Below are 20,152 nucleotides of genomic sequence, written 5' to 3' on the forward strand. Positions count from 1 at the left end.
TAGAGTAATCTGTTATCAGAGGTGACTGTCTCAAAGTATTGCGCATATGTCAAAAATGTACAGTTCTTAGCTAATATCATGTATTTATTTAGGCAGAAACAATTACAGTATCTTATTAAAGCAATTATTACAAGTTGGGATTTCTAAATGAAATGCTGCAGGACCAAAAACATGAAGGAGCTGTTACAATGAGTAAGAACCTCAGTATCAATCATATTGGGTAACCATATACACCATCGATAGTTCAATGTTCTGTAAAATGCTGATCAATTTCTTCTCTTTTTCTGTATTTGTCAATTCCCTCCAGGAAGGGAGCTTAATAGTTCTCTAAATTGGAATTGTCTTACTTCCATAAAGCAGGGCTGATAAATAAAAGAAAGAAAATTATCCTCTTCTTTATGATTTGTTGTCCTCTTTTCTCTGTGCCAGTGTAGAATTTGGGTGGCTCGCCATCAAATGTGAAGTTTCAGATCACAGGAGTAACACAATCCATAGAACCAAAAAATAGATAAACACAAAGAAGAAAAATTGGCCTGATCGCAGACCAGGCATTCATTTTGTGGATCCTAAAATAATTTCACATCAAAGATCAAAATTACCAAATTAAACCAATTACACATACAAATACCATTTTACAAAAAATTATATATTATAGTAGTCATTTACCTCTATATTAATAGTTAATTTCTTACACAGGCACAATGGCGTCGGTGAACTGCAATGAAAAAGGAATAACCCCTCGGTTCTTTATGACCACATGTATAACCCTCTTTTAAATTATCCGAAATACAACATGAAAAAGGGAATAAACACTGTTTACTGCAACTAAATAACCATTATTGACGCTGCCGCAGACTTTTACTATGCAGTTTTATAAACAAAATTTTTACCATTGATTATATAACGCTGAGAAAATGTGACTCAACAATAGTCAATTGGCTTTTTCAGATCCTGGAAGGTACAAAATAAATGAACTTGAACACGTTTAACTACTATTTCTGTACACTTTTCAGAGAATTTCCTCTTTCCTCCGTCATGCTCGGCTCTCTCTCCAGTTGTTATACATGCACGCCGACACTCGCAGGATGATGAAGAGCTCTCGTTGGTCAAATCAATATTCAATAATAACTGAAATCAACTTCTTTCTATTTGAATATTTTTTAATAACTTTTACAATGTTATTTAATAACTTTAGCATTTCTTTTCACCTTTTGGTTACATTAAAGGGGGGGTGAAATGCTCATTTTCACTCAATCTCCTGTTAATCTTGAGTACCTATAGAGTAGTATTGCATCCTTCATATCTCCAAAAAGTCTTTAGTTTTATTATATTTATAAAAGAAAGATAGGCTGTACCGAGTCTTTCCGGAAAAAAAATGAGCGGTCGCTATTCCGGGAGAAGTGCCCTTAGGACCCATATAAGGAAATTCCGCCCCAACTGACGTCACACAGACCCATACTCGAAAAAAACTTTCCGAAACTTGTGACAAACCGGAAGGACAATTTTTGGCACAGAAATACTCCTTCAAACGTACAATTTAATTTTTGAAACTTTGTCCATGTTTAGCATGGGAATCCAACTCTTTAACAGTGTAAAAAACTCAGTATGCATGAAATAGCATTTCACCCCCCCCCCCCTTTAACTTGGATAATCTCCTTTTTAAATAAACAAAATGGTTACGGTACGATGTCATTTTGTAATCGAATTCTAAAGTGATCTATAGTGTCGAGTGCACCACTAAGATCAAGCAAAACTAGTATTGAGATACAGCCTTGGTCAGAAGTTAGAAGCAAGTTTCTGTGCTATCACGGGGCCTACATTTTTCATAGATATCTTTTTCTTTCTTTTTTCTTTTCTTTTCCTTTTTGCAGGAAGGAGCACAATTGAGCGGACACAACTTTTTTCTAGTATTTTAGACATAATTGGAAGATTTGAAATGGGTCTGTAATTTGCCAATTCATTTGGATCTAGTTGTTGTTTCTTAATAAGAGGATTAGTAGTTGCCAGCTTGAACGGTCTTGGGAGAGATAAAGACGAGTGAATATTGAGAAGAGGTAACAATTCTTCTGCCACAGGTAACAATCTTTCAGTAATTTAGTGGTGTATTGGATCTAATAAACATGTTGTTGGTTTAGATGCAGTGATAAGTTTATTTAGCTCTTCCTGTCCTATAGTTGTAAAGCACTGCAATTGTTCTTGAGGGACGATAATTGAGGCTAAATCATAAAATGCTGTCAAAGGTTGTACATTTACTATTGCATTTCTGATGGTTTCTCAGTGAAGAAATTCATAAAGTCCTTACTACTGAACTTTGAATTTTCAGTTCAGGTGACGCATATTTATTTGTTAAACTAGCTACTGTACTAAATAAAAACCTTGTTTTGGTTATTTTGTGGAGATGCTGCTCGGCCCTGGCAGCTTTTAGAGCCTTTTTATAGCGGGACACGCTGTCTTTCCATGCGATTCTAAAGACCTCTAAATGAGTTTGTTTCCATTTGTGCTCTAGGTTACGAGTTTCTCTCGAAAGCACGAGTACTGTTGTACCATGGTGTAGTACTTTAAGTGTATTTTTATTATTACATATATTATATTATTACAGTTTATATATTTATCTGTATTATAAACCGTTCAAAAATGTAGGGTTGGTAAGATTTTTTAAAGAATTTTCTGCTCCCCAAGGCTGCATGTATTTGACATTTAAAAATGTCCTTTATTTCTGTGATGGCAGTATATTCAGCATCATTACTCCAGTCCTCAGTGTCATCTCAGTCTGATATGCTGATTTGATGCTCAAGAAACATTTCTTATTAATAATGTTAAAAACAGTTGTGCTGCTTCATATTTTTATGGATTTTTTAGGACACTTTCATAAATAGTAAGTTAAAAATGCTTACAGCAGTGATGGCCGATGTCATGTAATGGCTTAATAATTCCTGTCTTCATTTAAATATAAAGAAAACCACTTGTATGTTTTTTATGAAGAGATCAACAGATAATTCCACACCCAATATTTATATTGCAGGGGAACAGCTGTCAACGGTATCTGATTTTAAATATCTAGGTATAATAATTGGTTCCATTCTAACATTTAAAAAAACAAATTAAAAAAGTTCTAAATATAAAAACTCTTAAACCTGTGCAGCTACTTTACCATCAAGCTTCTAAGTTGCTTGATAGGAAACCAAATACCTATCACCACTGTTACTGCTTAAAAAACATAATTTAATGACCTGGGACAATCTTATCAAATTTACAGTTGTTTGTCTTGTTTATAAAATTTTACATGGCTTAGCTCCCCACTTACTGCTTTTATAAAGCAGAAAACAACTGCTGTTAGACACACCAGGTCTGTGTCAAGAGGTGATTGTGTAATACAAATGAGGAGAACTGCCTTTGGACATGCTTTTTCTGTGAGAGCAGCTCGCACATGGAACAGTTTGCCTATGTCTTTAAGAGACTGTGATTTAAAATGAACTTAAAATCATGGTTAAAAGACAATCAAGTGTGTGCCCATAGTTACTTTTCTTAGTAGTAACTCTTTACCTTACACACTTTTCATTTGCTACTTCACAACCATTGGTATTTTCTTTAGAAAGTGTAAATAGTTTATAAATCATATACTTATTCAAACTGAAAGCATGCTGTTTTCATGACTTTCTTTCATTTTTTATGGTTCCACTGCTGCCAATCCACTTGTAGTATTAAGGTCCTTGCATACTGAGTCCGAAAATTTTGCATGTTAAAAAATAAATACGACCTCACTTGTGTCAATCACGTTTACTGCCTGCGAAACTTTCATTTTCCTTTTGAGAGGTATTTTGACAATTCAGAGCCACCGAATGACGAATATGAAAAAACGCATACGAAAATTTCGGACTCAGTGTGCAAGGACCTTAAGTCTCATGGATCCCTTAGGTTGGACTGCCTGTGTCCAGTGTGGGCCAGGCATGATTAATGAACCGTTGATAAGTCCCGTGGTTTAGATTAGGACTGAAATGGCCTCACACACATTTACTGTTCTTCACAAGGATGTACTGCATCCACATATAGAGATTGGGCCTCATTCATAAAACACAAGCAGAATTTCTGTGTAAATCATTTGTAAAAAAAAAACATTCTTATTTAAATTGTTGCATTATATAATAAAATGTATCATGATTGATTGATCATGCTTTGTATGAATAATCCCCACTCTCTTTTTCTCTCCCTTTCAATCTCCCAACCTCAAGAAAACCTTTCTGTTCGCCATATGTGGTCATGGCTCCTCCTCTACTCCTCCATCTTCTCCTCCTTCTCCTCCTCTCTCCACAGGTGTGTTTGGGTGGCAGTGCTCTTGGGAACAGCAACAGTAGTGCAGATGGCCCCAAAGGATCCTGTTCTGATAAAGTCAAATGTCATCCAGGGATTCTACTCCCTGTGTGGCTGCCACAAAACCCTTCACTGGCAATGCAGTCAATGAGAGCAGTGATCTACTTTTCATGTCTTCTCTACATGTTCCTGGGTGTGTCTATCATTGCTGATCGTTTCATGTCTGCCATCGAGACCATCACTTCACAGGTGTGAAAAAAAAAAAAAGTATTTTATATATATATAACGAGAGAGAAAGATAAGAATATATATAGATATAAGATCTAAGATCTATATCTATTTTTGTATGTTTTTAAAATAAGTCTCTTATGCTGGCCAGTATGACAATATGATGGTACGGTATGACGGTGTGTGTCCACACAAATCCAGCAGAGAATTTGATATTCTTTTATTCCACGGTAGATATATTGGCAAAGACATTAGTGAGCAGAACTGCTTTCAAGAAGAGGAAAAACTAGGTGATTTAATACATGGTTGAAGTCCTTACTGTTGTAGTTTGTGTCAGTCTACTTCAAAACAGAAAGAAAAAATAGTCAAATGAGATGAAGTGCCTTTATTTATAAAGTAAACTCAATTGACTGTCCAAAAATAGGCAATACTACATGGTTATTAAAATATAAACTATTTACTACATTGTGATATACTTTTATTGTTTTAAAAATGACTAGCGTGAAATAAGATTTTGGTCGTTCAGCCCACCCATATGATGTTGTTTCTATGAACTCAATGCGTCTCTTCTCCCTAGGTGAAGGAGGTGACTGTGACAGGTGCTAATGGAGAGAAAACAGTAATGACAGTAAGAATCTGGAATGAAACTGTCTCCAACCTCACACTCATGGCTTTGGGTTCATCAGCCCCTGAGATCCTGCTGTCTGTAATAGAGGTACGCACAACTTCAAAACAAACCAGCAACTCGCATTGCTCAGTGGTTTGTCACAAGAAAAGTGAAGGCCTAGGTTTTTTTTTTTTTCAGGTTAATTATTAAACGACTGACACACACACCTCATCAGTTTAGAGTGATGACTTCAGCCGCTATTCATCCATGTAAAGACATATCATTTAACTCAGTGTGGTTTAACACAGTGACGGTCAGTTAAATATTTCAATTGTCAGACCTGGCTCATTTTTACTTCTCTAGAAATTGTTCTGGAAAATTAAGAAATCATTCTCCAGAAATGACTAATTTGTACGAGAATTCCGTCTCTCCTAAAACCTGAAGAAATGAAGCAACCTGTGGGGTAGTAGAAATCATACTAACCTACTTCGGCCAGTGACGTTCAACTGTCACTGATAGAAAAAAATATAGTCTTGAAAAAACCCTAAATTGTGCATTACTAATTGCTTTGGAAAGTAAAGTATTAGTATTGGTAGTATTGTTCTCTGCTTTGTATGTGTGTAACAGGTGTGTGGACATGGTTTTGAGTCAGGAGAACTGGGTCCTGGCACTATAGTGGGCAGTGCCGCATTTAACATGTTCGTGATAATCGGAGTGTGTGTGTGGGTTATACCTGATGGAGAGGTGAGGAAGATTAAACACCTCAGAGTCTTCTTCATTACTGCAAGCTGGAGCATCTTTGCCTACATCTGGCTCTACCTCATCCTGGCAGTCATAAGCCCTGGCGTTGTACAGGTGTGTGTGTTCATAAGCAGAACATGTTTGCATAATGTGGATGTTAATATTTATATGTGGATGTCAATTTTGTGGCTAATTTTTTCAACTTTATTTGTGTGTGTGTGTGTGTGTGTGTGTGTGTGTGTGTGTGTGTGTGTGTGTGTGTGTGTGTGTGTGGTGTGTGTGTGTGTGTGTGTGTGTGTGTGTGTGTGTGTGTGTGTGTGTGTGTGTGTGTGTGTGTGTGTGTGTGTGTGTGAGAGAGGTCTGGGAGGCTCTGGTCACTCTGTTCTTCTTCCCTGTGTGTGTCTTAATGGCATGGATCGCTGACCGGCGCCTGCTCTTTTACAAGTATTTGCACAAACGATACCGTGCTGATAAACGTCATGGGATCATTGTGGAGATGGAGGGTGAGCTAGCACCCAGAGGCATTGATGCCATCATGGCAGACAAATATCAAAACAGCACCACCAGCATCAATATGGAGAAAACCAAAGAACCCGAACAGGAGAGAGAGGAGGTGAGACAAAACAAAACAGATTCTATGGTCAAATATCTTTGTATATTGATTGCAAATGTGTATATTTGACCATTCTCTCCTGCAACCAATCTCCTACATTTTGACAATTTTATATTTCTCATAGAACTTTGCAGTTTCCTCTTCCTCACATATACTTTTGTTCAAAACGTTGGCCTGTAAGATTATTTTTTTCCGAAAGAAAGAAATACTGTCAGCAAGGACACATTAAATTGAACTCACTAAATTGGCAAATAAAAAAAATATACATAATAGTTAAAACATTTATAATGCTACAAAATATTTCCATTTCAAATAAAATATTTTATTTTATTTTTAAATATTAGCTTTTTTTCAAATATTTGCCTCTTTTTTAACTTTCTATGTATCAATGAATCCTGAAAAACAGTTTCCACAAAAATATTGAACAAGAACAACATTGAAATGCTTATTGAGCAGCAAATCAGCATATTAAAATGATTTCTGAAGGATCGTGTGACACTGAAGACTAGTAATGATGCTGAAAATTCAGCTTTGCCATCACAGAAATAAATATAGTCAATTAGAAAACAGTTCTTTTAAAATGAAATAATATTTCACAATATTGCTGTTTTTCTGTATTTTTGTATTTAAAAACATGCAGCCTCGGTGAGCATAAGAGAATCATAAAAATAATTCTCACTGATCTCAAATTTTTTAACAATAATAAAATATGTGATTATCACACATATTTTAAACTCGAATGAATATTTCATGTCCATTTATTTACTAATTTGCTAAGTAGCCATATAGTGGGATAATGCACAGTCATTCGGTCATTATCTCAAAATAAACAGGGTGATACAAGACCTGGGGCCAGTTGCATAAAAATAGCCACTGACGGTCTTAAAAACTAATTTGACCAACTAGCAGTTAACTAAAGGGTAAACAGTCTTACTTTTACAAGTCAAATTATACCAGTATACCTTTTTAGGTAACTGACTTTAAAAAGGTATGAAATTAGATGACTAACTTTTGAGACTAGTCTAAGCAGTTTATGCAACTGGCCACTGATTGCCCTACCAGAGCTTTTTACGATTTTGATCGACTAAATATCATCCATTACATATAAAGATGTTGATCATTGAAGTGAAAGATTATTGGATGTAATTGAGACTGTCTGTGGTTGTAGGTGATCCGTATGCTGAAGGAACTGAGAGAGAAGCATCCGGACAAAGACCTGGATCAGCTGATTGAGATGGCCAACTATGCCACCATGCAGAAACAGCATAAGAGCCGGGCCTTTTACCGCGTACAGGCAACACGCATGATGATTGGTGCTGGGAACGTACTGAAGAAACATGCCGCAGCCGAACAGGCAAAGAGAGTCACTGGAGATTCATCTGAGAGTGACCTGGCCACCTGTTCTCAGATAGCTTTTGAGCAGGCACAGTATCATTGCAGTGAGAACTGTGGGAACGTGAGTCTATGGGTCTGTTTACAGGGGGGAACTGGCACCAGAACCTTCCACGTCGATTACAGGACAGAGAATGGGTCAGCCAGTTCTGGGGCAGATTATGAGTATTGTGAGGGAACGATCGTATTTCAGCCCGGAGAGACACGCAAGGAAATAAAGGTGAGAAAGTGGTGGTGTCTGATCCATGAACAAAAAAAGAATAATTGATTTGTAAGTGATTCAATAAAAAAAATCAGTTGAATGATGTGAATGATTAAAATAGCAAGTGAAAACACAAAAGATTTTTTTTCATCTGTAATTTTGTGTGTCTTTGTTAAATAAAAGTAATGACATGTATAATTGTCAAATATTTTCAAATAAATGCTGTTCTTTTGAACTTTCTATTCAGAAAAGAATCCTGAAACAAATATATCACATTTTCCACAAAAATATTAAGCAGAACAACTGTTTTTTTAATAATGATAATAATAGGAAATGTTTGCTCAGCAGCATATTGTCAAATCAGAATGATTCCTGAAGGATCATGAGACACTGAAGACTGGAATATATTACTATTTTAAAATATGTTTTTACAGTATTTATTTTTTTCAAAAACATTTAAAAATTCGTACTGACCCAAAACTATTGAACAGTAGTGTATGTATTCCAGTTGAATATGAGAGTTGTTTTAAGATGCATGTGTGCTTTTTATAGGTGGGCATTATTGATGATGATGTGTTTGAAGAAGACGAACACTTCTTTGTGCGTCTCTCAAACCTGCGAGAGGGAGAGGGTGGGACCAACACCGACAGTGCCCGACTGGTTGAACCCCCCGTAACCACAGTAACCATTCTGGATGATGACCATGCGGGAGTCTTCGCCTTTGGTCAGCAGGAGCTCTGCGTGGGTGAATGTTCAGGTGTGGTGGAGGTGCCTGTGAACCGGACATCAGGTATGCGTGGGACCGTAACAATTCCGTATCACACAGAGGACGGTTCTGCTCGACAGGGTGTTGACTATGAGCACACACAAGGAGAGCTGGAGTTTGCCAATGAGCAGACTAGGTAAATGTCCACACTAAGGTTTTAAATTCAAATACCTTGTTATTTTAACTTTACCTACACCATTGAGTATTTACTTCTCACATGCACACAAAACCCTGACACATTCACACAAAGTTTGAAAGTTTGAAATTAGGTAATTGCAGTGTGGTTTAATGCATGTGTTATATTGATGGTCAGGGCCGGATCTACTATACGGGCAATCTGGGCACGTGCCCAGGGGCCCTTGCGCAGAGAGGGGCCCTCCGTGATCAGAGTTTTTTTTGTGTGCTACATAAAAACACTTGGCTTGGCCTCGATCTTGATAATTATCCAATCAGAATAAAAAAAGTGTATATTACATTATATAATCCCACTCTTATTCATGCAAATGCTTTTAAACAATTCATGTGTGACAAGACAAAAGTGTGACTGTGACACACACACACACACACACAGAGAAAGACGCGCCAGTATTGTGTGCACAGACAGCACGCCAGAATACAGTTCTCTTTCGTGCTTGAACTTACAATAACACACACAATTATGCCAAAATGTAAGTTTTTTGTCGAGTATCTTCATAACATAAGAGCAGTCTTATGATGAACGTGAAGAGTTGTGAGAGAACGAGTCGCGTGTGAGATCAGCGTCTCTGTCAGCAGCGGCTGGTCTTAAAGAGACAGCAGCCAATAAAGCTTTCTGTCATTAAAGTTAATCAAAGAACAAAAAGAACAGAGAAAATTACTCACTGCTCTTGACTAAAGAACGTTTTTTAACTTTAATAAGGATCCATCCATCCATCCATCTTCTACCGCTTATCCGGGGCCGGGTCGCGGGGGCAGCAGTCTAAGCAGGGATGCCCAGACTTCCCTCTCCCTCGACACTTCCTCCAGCTCTTCTGGGGGGACACCGAGGCGTTCCCAGGCCAGCCGGGAGACATAGTCTCTCCAGCGTGTCCTAGGTCTTCCCCGGGGTCTCCTCCCGGTGGGACATGCCCGGAACGCCTTCCCAGGAAGGCGTCCAGGAGGCATCCGGAAAAGATGCCCGAGCCACCTCAACTGACCCCTCTCGATGTGGAGGAGCAGCGGCTCTACTCTGAGCTCCTCCCGAGTGACCGAGCTTCTCACCCTATCTCTAAGGGAGCGCCCAGCCACCCTGCGGAGAAAGCTCATTTCGGCCGCTTGTATCCGGGATCTTGTCCTTTCGGTCACGACCCAAAGCTCATGACCATAGGTGAGAGTAGGAACGTAGATTGACCGGTAAATCGAGAGCTTCGCCTTGCGGCTCAGCTCCTTCTTCACCACGACAGACCGGTACAGCGACCGCATTACTGCAGAAGCTGCACCGATCCGTCTGTCAATCTCGAGTTCCATCCTTCCCTCACTCGTGAACAAGACCCCAAGATACTTGAACTCCTCCACTTGAGGCAGGAACTCTCCACCAACCTGAAGCGGGCAAGCCACCCTTTTCTGACTGAGGACCATGGCCTCGGATTTGGAGGTGCTGATTCTCATCCCGGCCGCTTCACACTCGGCTGCAAACCGTCCCAGTGCATGCTGGAGGTCCTGGTTTGATGAGGCCAACACGACCACATCATCCGCAAAGAGCAGAGATGAAATCGTGTGGTCCCCAAACCCGACTCCCTCCGGCCCCTGGCTGCGCCTAGAAATTCTGTCCATAAAAATTATGAACAGAACCGGTGACAAAGGGCAGCCCTGCCGGAGTCCAACACGCACCGTGAACAAGTCTGACTTACTGCTGGCAATACGAACCAAGCTCCTGCTCCGGTCGTACAGGGACCGGATAGCCGTTAACAAAGGGCCCCGGACCCCATACTCCCGGAGCACCCTCCACAGGCCGCCGCGAGGGACACAGTCGAATGCCTTCTCCAAATCCACAAAGCACATGTGGATTGGTTGGGCAAACTCCCATGAACCCTCCAGCACCCTGTAGAGCAGGGGTTCCCAAACTTTTTAGCCCGCGACCCCCATGATAAATGCGCTGCTGCCCCGCGACCCGTGAAGACGTTCTGCACGGCTTAGATGGGTGCGCAGCCTTTGCTCTCCAACTGCCAGCAGGACACAAATGGTCGGCGACCACCTCTTCCAGTGGCGGGAGCTTTTTCCTCAGCGCTGTCAACAGATAGAGCGTTAACTGTACGCACACACCGCCGCCGACTTGAGCTGCAAAGAAGTTCTGGCTGTCCTGTCAAGGACGCTTGTCAAAAAGTACGGGGAAGCTTGAGCCGCTCTGAATAGTGAGTGCGCGCGTGCGGCCGGGGCTCTCTCGCTCTCTCTCTCGCGCGCGCTCTCTCTCTGCTCGTCAGAGGCAGAAGAGCGCGTGCGCGCTGAAAATTTCATATTTTGGTATGAACATTCACCCGGCACCGCCAGTGTGGCGGATAGCCTTTTGAGATTTACTCGCCAAACATAAAATCTACCCGGTGTGATCGTACGTGCGAAAGGGTTAAATTAATTGCAACAAAAATATATGGGGCCTATATATTTTTTCCACTTTTTTTTTTTATAGAAATCATCTCGCGACCCCCCGGGGGGTCGCAACCCCCACTTTGGGAACCACTGCTGTAGAGGGTATAGAGCTGATCCAGTGTTCCACGACCGGGACGAAAACCACACTGTTCCTCCTGAATCCGAGGTTCTACTATCGGCCGGATTCTCCTCTCCAGTACACTGGCGTAGACTTTCCCAGGGAGGCTGAGAAGTGTGATCCCCCTATAGTTGGAGCACACCCTCCAATCCCCCTTCTTGAAAAGAAGGACCACCACCCCGGTCTGCCAGTCCAAAGGTACTGTCCCCGACCGCCACGCGATGTTGCAGAGGCGTGTCAGCCAAGACAGCCCCACAACATCCAGAGACTTGCGGTACTCAGGGCGGATCTCATCCACCCCCGGTGCCTTGCCACCGAGGAGTTTCTTGACTACCTCGGTGACTTCAGCTTGGGTGATGGACGAGTCCGCCTCCGAGCCCTCAGCCTCTGCTTCCTCAATGGAAGACGTGACGGCGGGATTGAGGAGATCCTCGAAGTATTCCTTCCACCGTCCGGTGATATCCCCAGTCGAGGTCAACAGCCGTCGGTACCCATCAGCTGCCTCAGGAGTCCCACAAGCCAGCCAGGCCCGATAGGACTCCTTCTTCAGCTTGACGGCATCCCTTACTTCCGGTGTCCACCACCAGGTTCGGGGATTGCCGCCTCGACAGGCACCGGAGACCTTACCTATCCCCGACCCGAAGGCGCAGGGAAGCGACCCTCTCGTTCACCGGGGTAAACTCCAACACATGGCGGCTGAGCTGGGGGGCTATAAGCAAACCCACACCAGCCCGCCGCCTCTCACCATGGGCAACTCCAGAGTGGTGAAGAGTCCATCCTCTCTCGAGGAGTGTGGTTCCAGAGCCCAAGCCGTGCGTAGAGGTGATCCCAACTATCTCTAGTCGGAATCTCTGAACCTCACGCACAACCTCAGGCTCCTTCCCTGCCAGAGAGGTGACATTCCATGTCCCTAGAGCTAGATTCCGCATCCAGGGATCGGGTTGTCTAGGCCCCCGCCTTCGACTGCCGCCCGATCCACTTAGCACCGGCCCCTTGCGGTCCCTCCTGCAGGTGGTGGGTCCACGGGAGGGTGGCCCCACGTCGCTCCTTCGGGCTGAGCCCGGCCGGACCCCATGGGGGGAGGCCCGACCACCAGGCGCTCGCATACGAGCCCCAACCCCGGGCCTGGCTCCAGGGTGGGGCCCCGGCTGCGCCATACCGGGCGACGTCACGGTCCTCTTTTTCTTTGGCATCATAAGGGGTTTTGAACCGCTCTTAGTCTGACCCGTCGCCTAGGACCTGTTTGCCTTGGGAGACCCTACCAGGGGCATATAGCCCCAGACAACATAGCTCCTTGGGTCATTCGGGTACTCAAACCCCTCCACCACGGTAAGGTGGCAGTTCAAGGAGGGTTTTTTTAATAAGGATATATAGTCTATATTTAATTTATTAGTTTATTATTATTATTTATTTAATTTACTGTTTGATAACTTTATTCAATATCGGTATATGTCCTAGGCCTACCTGTTAGACAGTAAGGGCACTGGTAATTATGACATTTATTTTTTACTATTGTATTTTTGAGACAAAGTTTGCAAAGATGTCAATATTTAATTTTGTAAAAAATATTATTTTAATTTGAAAACACAGTGCATTTAGTTGTTGTTGCTAGTTTGAGTCAGGAAATACACATTTCAGCATTATCACTAATCTGTGTGTGCATTTTACTTGGGAACCAAGCAAGTTGACTCATGAAACCATTTGTTTATTATATCGCAATTGCAATATTGACCTCAATAATTGCAATATGACATTTTCCCCAAATCGTGCAGCCCTACTTTTCAGAAAAAAAAATTGTATCATTGTCTTGTGAACTTGTCATTCAGCTTTTGACCAACAGTGGTGGCATGTCAAATCCCACACCTGGTGGGCCTTAGTATTTGTGTGTGTGTGTGTGTGTGTGTGTGTGTGTGTGTGTGTGTGTGTGTGTGTGTGTGTGTGTGTGTGTGTGTGTGTGTTCCTTTGGAGAGTGTGGTTGTCAGGTAGGGTAGGGGGGCCCATGAGCTTCAGTGCCCAGGGGCCCCTGGGGGTACTAATCCGGCTCTGTTGATGGTAAAGTATTTTGGTAAGTATCTCAATAAGCAGTCTGGCAGTAGCACTTAAAAATCTCTATTTATGAGCAATTGTGGACCATAACAGCCCATTAATATACTTTACTAATATATGCTATGCAGTTATAATGCATTATAAAGGTATAATAAATTAACATACACTACCGTTCAAAAGTTTAAGGTTTGTAAGATTTTTTAAATTGTTTTTTAAAAGAAGTTTCTTATGCTTACCAAGACTGCATTTATTTTGATCAAAAATTCAGTTAAACAGTAATATTGTGAAATGACAGTTTTCTATTTTACTATATTTAAGCTCATTTTTCAGCAGCTATTTCTACATTACTGATTTGGTGTGCAAGAAACATTTCTTATTGTTATTATCATCGATGTTGAAAATAGTTGTGCTTAATTTTGTGGAAACTGTGAAATGTGTTTTTCAGGATTCTTTGATGAAGTTCAAAAGAACAGCATTTGTTTGAAATAGATTTTTTTTTTTTACAATGTAAAAGTATTTACTGTCACTTTTTGATCAATTTAATGTATCTTTGCTGAATACAAATATTTAATTTATTTTAAAAATCATACTTTTGAACAGTAGTGTATGTCAATTTATTTATCATATCCATTTACTATCTATGATTTAATTACCATTTTTCAAAATGCACAATAAGCATTATTAAAGACTTAAGTTGAAATTCTGAAACACTAGTTTAGCTGTAGTTTTGTAGCTAATGCACTGGTATTAAACCTCGTATTACATCGCCATCGGCATACAAACAACCTCTATTATTTGTCACTATGCCCTCACTTCTCATTTGAGACACTAGAGGTCTCTTTCTCCCCAGTACTAACATGTATGCTGTTTAGTCTATAATGCCTGAAAGAATGTGTTCACTTCTGAGATGTTCTCTAGTGTCCTGTGTGGGCTTCCAGACTGAATCTGTTATGCTAATACTGGATTCTGAGCAGCAAATGTCTTTTTTTTTTGTAAAAAATTATTTTTAACCAACTTATCCTGGGCTAGAAGGTTTAAGGTTGACACAAGGATTCCATACAGCATATCCATTGATCTCCATATCTAGATCTCATATAGATCTTCAGTACATCTAGCGATAGTATCATTAAATATTCTTTTTATAACATTATAATATAAATAATTATATTATAAATATTATATTATAACATTATATTATGTTATATGCTTAAAGTAGAGCATTTATGATTTTTTGATGAACAATGTGGTTCAAATTCACATTCACATTTTTTTCTGGCGGTTAGAATCCACTTTTGACAGGATTTTATTACTTCATACATGTGTATGTGAAATCTGATGAGGTTGAAATCTCTGCTGTCTGTAAAGTGAAGCTTCAGCGAGTACATGGCAAAGACCAAAATCATACCGCATACACACACTGAATGAATGTACCTTTTATTGTTAAAACAAATTAGATAAATCTTAAACTCTCAATAAAGCAGTGGTTTGTGGAGAGGAGAGCATGTACACAACCGAAAGCTAGTCTCAGTTCATCTGTGTGTGGGTTAATTATTTATGCACTGTGTGTTAAAGTATTCATGTAGGCCCAACTCTGATGTGATTTAAATGCTGAGGTCTCCTTTAATATTTCAGAGGTAAAACCGAGAGGAAATGATTATTTGACCTTTGCTCTTTGTGTGCGTGTATCCACAGTAAGACACTACAGGTGCGCATCATTAACATGCAGGAATATGAGAAGCGAGAAAATTTCTACATTGTACTTGAAGAACCTAATTGGCTCAAGAGAGGCATCTCAGGTCTGTGTGTGTACCTATTCTTGTTAATCATCACATATGTTATAGTATTTTCATATTTTCTCATTGATTTCTATGAATGCTTGCTAATAGCCTCAATAGCCTCTTACTCGCCTCTCAGACACACACATTTCTATGACCAGTGTCCAGTTTCAGATCAATAACAACAGCACTACAGGGGGACAAACTAGATATGCGTCACTCATAGTAACTAGATCCAACTCACCTACGCACACACTTCAGCCTCACGCTTGTGTGTGTGTGTACGTAATATGAGCCGATGTGTGCAAATAAAAATGTTTTTACTGTATTTTTAATCAATAAATGCAGCCTTAGTGAGGATAAGAGACTACTTTGAAAAACATAAAAAAACTAGTGTAGAACGGTAGTGTAGATTGATTGATTTATTGATTGATTCAAACAATGAATCAATCAATCAATAATTTAAATGATCAATCACTCAGTCAATGATTCATTCATTCATTCTCTACTCGCATGCTGCAAGTAGATTTGCTGTTGAATCAGGGTAAGATGATTTTTTTTAAACTCTTTCTACATATATTATGCAGTGTATATGCAATTTTGTATGTCTACACATAAAGAATTGTTACACCTCACATCTTAGCATTTATCCTTTGCTCTCCTGCTCATTTTCCCCAGCCACTCCTGGTCCAGAAGTGGAGGATGCCAGGCGTATAGCAGAGAAGGGGAAGCCCATTCTGGGAAAACACAGCAGGCTAGAGGTCATTATAGAGGAGAGCATGACTTTCAAGGTATACATCATATGCATGCATGCATTAACAAACACATGAAACTCAGTGCCCAATTTAGTCTGTCACATGCAGGAAGAAACTGTATAAGCTGTGATTCCTTCCCTCTCATATAGGTCCGACAGGGAATGGCCCCTAATGGAGTTTTAGATGCGGTAGTAGACCACTTGCCTCAGTGTGAAGTGTGTGTTGGGATTGCCCTTAACTTCAACCTTTAAACACTCTCTGATTGAATTAATCCTACCTAAATGCATGAAGATTGTGATCTCATCTCAACTCTTTCTGTTTTAATCTGTATGTTTGCTAATTGAAAGCTTTAAAACTAAATCTTTATACACAACCTATATGATTTTTCAATGAAACAAAATGTTCATTTGGCTGAGCAAGTGTAAAGGAGGCCAGCTATTAAAAGCTGTGCTGGTAAACTTCACTTCGCTGGCCTGAAGAGGGATGCACTAACAAGGGCGCTGAAGACCACAGCCTCTGGCATCAGTTGCTGGCCTCCGTTACACAAGAACAGTCCTTTTGTGCAAATGAATCAGGAATACAGTCAATATTACAAACAGGAATAAAAAAAAAAAAGTGTAATGGCTTATACAGAGCAACTGATGAAGTCTGATTGATTGCTGTTTAACGGATATATTTCTCAATCACTAAGCTCTACTATGGTGTGCATATGTGTCTAGAATACAGTAGACCGCCTTTTGAAGGATACCAATCTTGCCGAAGTAATTGGCACACACTCCTGGAGGGAACAGTTCATTGAGGCTGTAACAGTCAGTGCAGGTAAAATCAAATCATTTGTGTGTTTGTATATAAATGAAATGAATTATGCTGTGTCTGTGTGCACAAAAACTCACGAGAGATTCTTTCAGGTGATGATTAAACATTTTTATTCCTACCTTTTTTCTTTTTCTCAGGAGAAGGTGATGAGGAAGGAGGGGAGCCTCAGCAGCCTTCGCGCTGTGATTATTTCATGCACGCGGTTACAGTGTTCTGGAAGATTCTGTTTGCGTTTGTTCCACCCACAGAGTACGGGAACGGATGGACCTGCTTCATTGTGTGCATTCTGGTCATTGGGATGCTAACTGCTGTCATCGGAGATTTGGCATCTCATTTCGGATGCACAGTGGGCCTCCGTGACACTGTCACTGCTGTAGTGTTCGTCGCCTTAGGAACCTCCATACCAGGTAAATATGTATGTTAGACTGTGTGAAACAAAGGCTACGTTCACACTGCCAGTTTTTGGGATTGACAACCGCTTTTACTTACAGGTTTGAGTCTCGAAATGTCCCGTTCACACAGCAACTTTCAGTAGCGTCTCAAATACTGTCTGTATGAACGTGCAACGGGAGTCAAGCCTGTATTCTCTTACCATTAACCATAGTGACACTGACATTATGGCAACTTCCATTAAACTGAAAAGTTTTATCACTTTTGAGACGACAAGTCCAATCGAGCCACAAGGTTATCCGTCAAATCTTCATCAACTGACTGCAGCTTTTATATCTGGGTGGAGAGTCACTCATAGAATACAAAACTGAGCCTTCAGATTACACACAGCTCATATCTCCGTCGCTGCAAGATACTGAAAGTAAAACCACACACCAAAACCCGCAACACACGGTAGACAAGCATTTGTGCAGTGCAGAGCGGCTCTCTCACACAGTATGACATGACGGACAACTAGTTGTCCAATCCAGTTCCGTTCATACAGCATAAGTTTTCTTAGAAGTTGTCAGTCCCGTAAATAACGAAACTGTGTGTGAACGTATCCATATTAAAGGACTCCAATACGGATGAAAATTAGCCATTGGCTAAATCCGGTACAATGCATGAAATGGAAACATTTATGTTAAAAATTGTACATGGTCCCTTTATAAAGAAAGAAGAAAAAAAAGGGACTGACAACTGTCTTTTGTTGCAAAATCATTTTACCAACCAGGTATTTCTCACTTCCCTTCTTTCCTTTTTTAGATACATTTGCAAGCAAGGTCGCTGCTCAACAGGATCAGTACGCAGATGCTTCAGTTGGAAATGTAACCGGTAGCAACGCAGTTAATGTTTTTCTTGGGATTGGCGTGGCTTGGTCCATTTCAGCCATTTACTGGGAGGTCAAAGGTCAGGTGTTTTATGTAGACCCTGGCTCGCTTGCGTTCTCTGTTACACTCTTCACCATCTTCGCCTTCATTAACATTGGTGTGCTGATGTTACGGCGACGGAAATCGGTGGGCGGAGAGCTAGGTGGGCCCAAAACGCTAAAGGTTCTGACTTCAGCGTTGTTCATCGGTTTGTGGCTTCTCTACATCACATTCTCCAGCCTAGAGGCCTACTGTCACATCACCGGCTTCTGAGGACAGAGAAGACATACAGACTCAATAAACACACATACACACTAACACTAATGGCATTCAGATTAAATGAGTTTTGTGAAAATTGTGAGAGAAATGTACGAAGTACTGTCTATTCCATGGTAATATGTACATGAAGTAGGTATAGGTTTGCACTTTCTGTATAAACACACATACCTAAAATAAGAGAGTGAGTGAGAGAGAGCAATATATGACTGCACAGCTATCAGGGGCATCTCTAACTGTTGTTCGGCTTTGGCTCCAAAGCACATTAGAGGTATTATGAACTTTTGACACCACCAGACCCTCGAAGACATGGAGGAGTTTAACACTGCAAGATGTAGCACTTTTATGTGATTTATATGCTGACTCATTACAGTAATTGATGCACCTGTGAAGAGATGCTAGGCCTCTCTCTGAGAGAGAAGCCACATATGACTCTCCATAGAAATGATCACACACACACACACACACACACACACAAAAAAAAACCCTTTAACAAGTGAAACTGAACAACTTTTGCTAGTTTCACATTAGGATGTTATACATTATGGGAGGTACCTTGCAAAGTTGGTCAAGGAAATAATGTATGTGACAATAATCAGAATTCACATTCATATATTTACAATCTCTTACGAGTCTATGTCATATGTCTCTTCATGAATTCACTCAAATGTATATTTTCAGTATTTAAATTTAAGTAAAATCCTTAATAAATTGAAACGGTTGTTTTATTGTGTTCTGTATTCTAACTGGAATATGCTGCTTTCAGAAATGAAAAGTGGAATTACTGTTATTTTTATTCATTAAACATAAACAGATTACACTAGGCCTAATTAATAATAATTTATTCCTTTGCCGAATCTTGCTTTGGTTGCTTATATAATCCATACAGACAGAGAGGCGATATATCACAACAATGAGACAAATGACATGTTAGAATTATGAATGTTAATTTAAGGCAAGACACGGCAGGCAAAAACATCGTTTTTTTTTTACTGGTCAATTATGAGATTTTTGGATATTTGTCTTCAATAACATGTCTTCTTTCAGACTTGTGTTGAAAAAAAGTCCGAAATACACATTTAGGTCTTTATTTTATTACACTTTGTCTGTTTGCGTCTGTAGATTTCTCATAAATTCAACAAAAGTTCGCGTTCTAAATCAACATGCTTCTCCGCGATCTTTGCCGTCAGCCTGTCATCAGAAGCACCGTTAGGAAGCTCTCTCTCTTGTGTAATCCTGTCAGATCCAAATATGGTCATTTCCTTTTTATCAGCAACCAATCGTGAAAGTAAAAAGGCTGAATGCGAAATCTCATTGGCTGATGAAAAATCTTTAAAGCCCGTTTTCTCAAAATGACTTTTCTCTCGTACTCCAAGTCCGAAATCTCCACTTCAGTAGCACCAATATACACCAAACTTTCCAGACTTGTACCTAGTTATATTATGAAGACATTTACAGAGGGATTTGTAAATATATTATTCCTAGCCTGATTTATATAACATTTTATTCCAAAAAACATGGCGAAAATAATTTTTTTAAGGCTATTGACAGTATTCTGATTTACAGGATAACAAAAGTAGATATCCATAAATCCCTTTGTAATTTTTTCC

The 20,152-nt window shown here is 40.2% G+C and overlaps 1 protein-coding gene across 4 annotated transcripts; it reads left to right on the forward strand.

Annotated features, from left to right (window-relative positions):
- Window positions 1-4,257: 4,257 nt before the first annotated feature.
- On the forward strand, window positions 4,258-19,255 carry slc8a2a (solute carrier family 8 member 2a; the record flags this gene model as incomplete). 4 transcript variants are annotated; one of them, XM_081364952.1, is made up of 12 exons in its annotated part: window positions 4,258-4,557; window positions 5,114-5,251; window positions 5,771-5,998; window positions 6,243-6,497; window positions 7,666-8,109; window positions 8,644-8,993; window positions 15,315-15,424; window positions 16,076-16,188; window positions 16,302-16,367; window positions 16,872-16,971; window positions 17,106-17,375; window positions 18,163-19,255. In XM_081364952.1, the coding sequence occupies 12 exons, from the start codon at window positions 4,258-4,260 to the stop codon at window positions 18,537-18,539; spliced, it is 2,751 nt and encodes a 916-aa protein (XP_081221078.1). In that variant the 3' UTR covers window positions 18,540-19,255. The 4 variants fall into 4 exon arrangements, with proteins under 4 accessions (XP_081221078.1, XP_081221079.1, XP_081221081.1 ...); XM_081364955.1 differs by having other exon boundaries at window positions 4,429-4,557; window positions 16,302-16,340; XM_081364954.1 differs by having other exon boundaries at window positions 4,430-4,557; window positions 15,315-15,418; window positions 16,302-16,340.
- Window positions 19,256-20,152: the final 897 nt, after the last annotated feature.

This window comes from Scardinius erythrophthalmus (genome assembly GCF_964197995.2).
Source record: "Scardinius erythrophthalmus genome assembly, chromosome: 5".
Classification (NCBI taxonomy): domain Eukaryota; kingdom Metazoa; phylum Chordata; class Actinopteri; order Cypriniformes; family Leuciscidae; genus Scardinius; species Scardinius erythrophthalmus.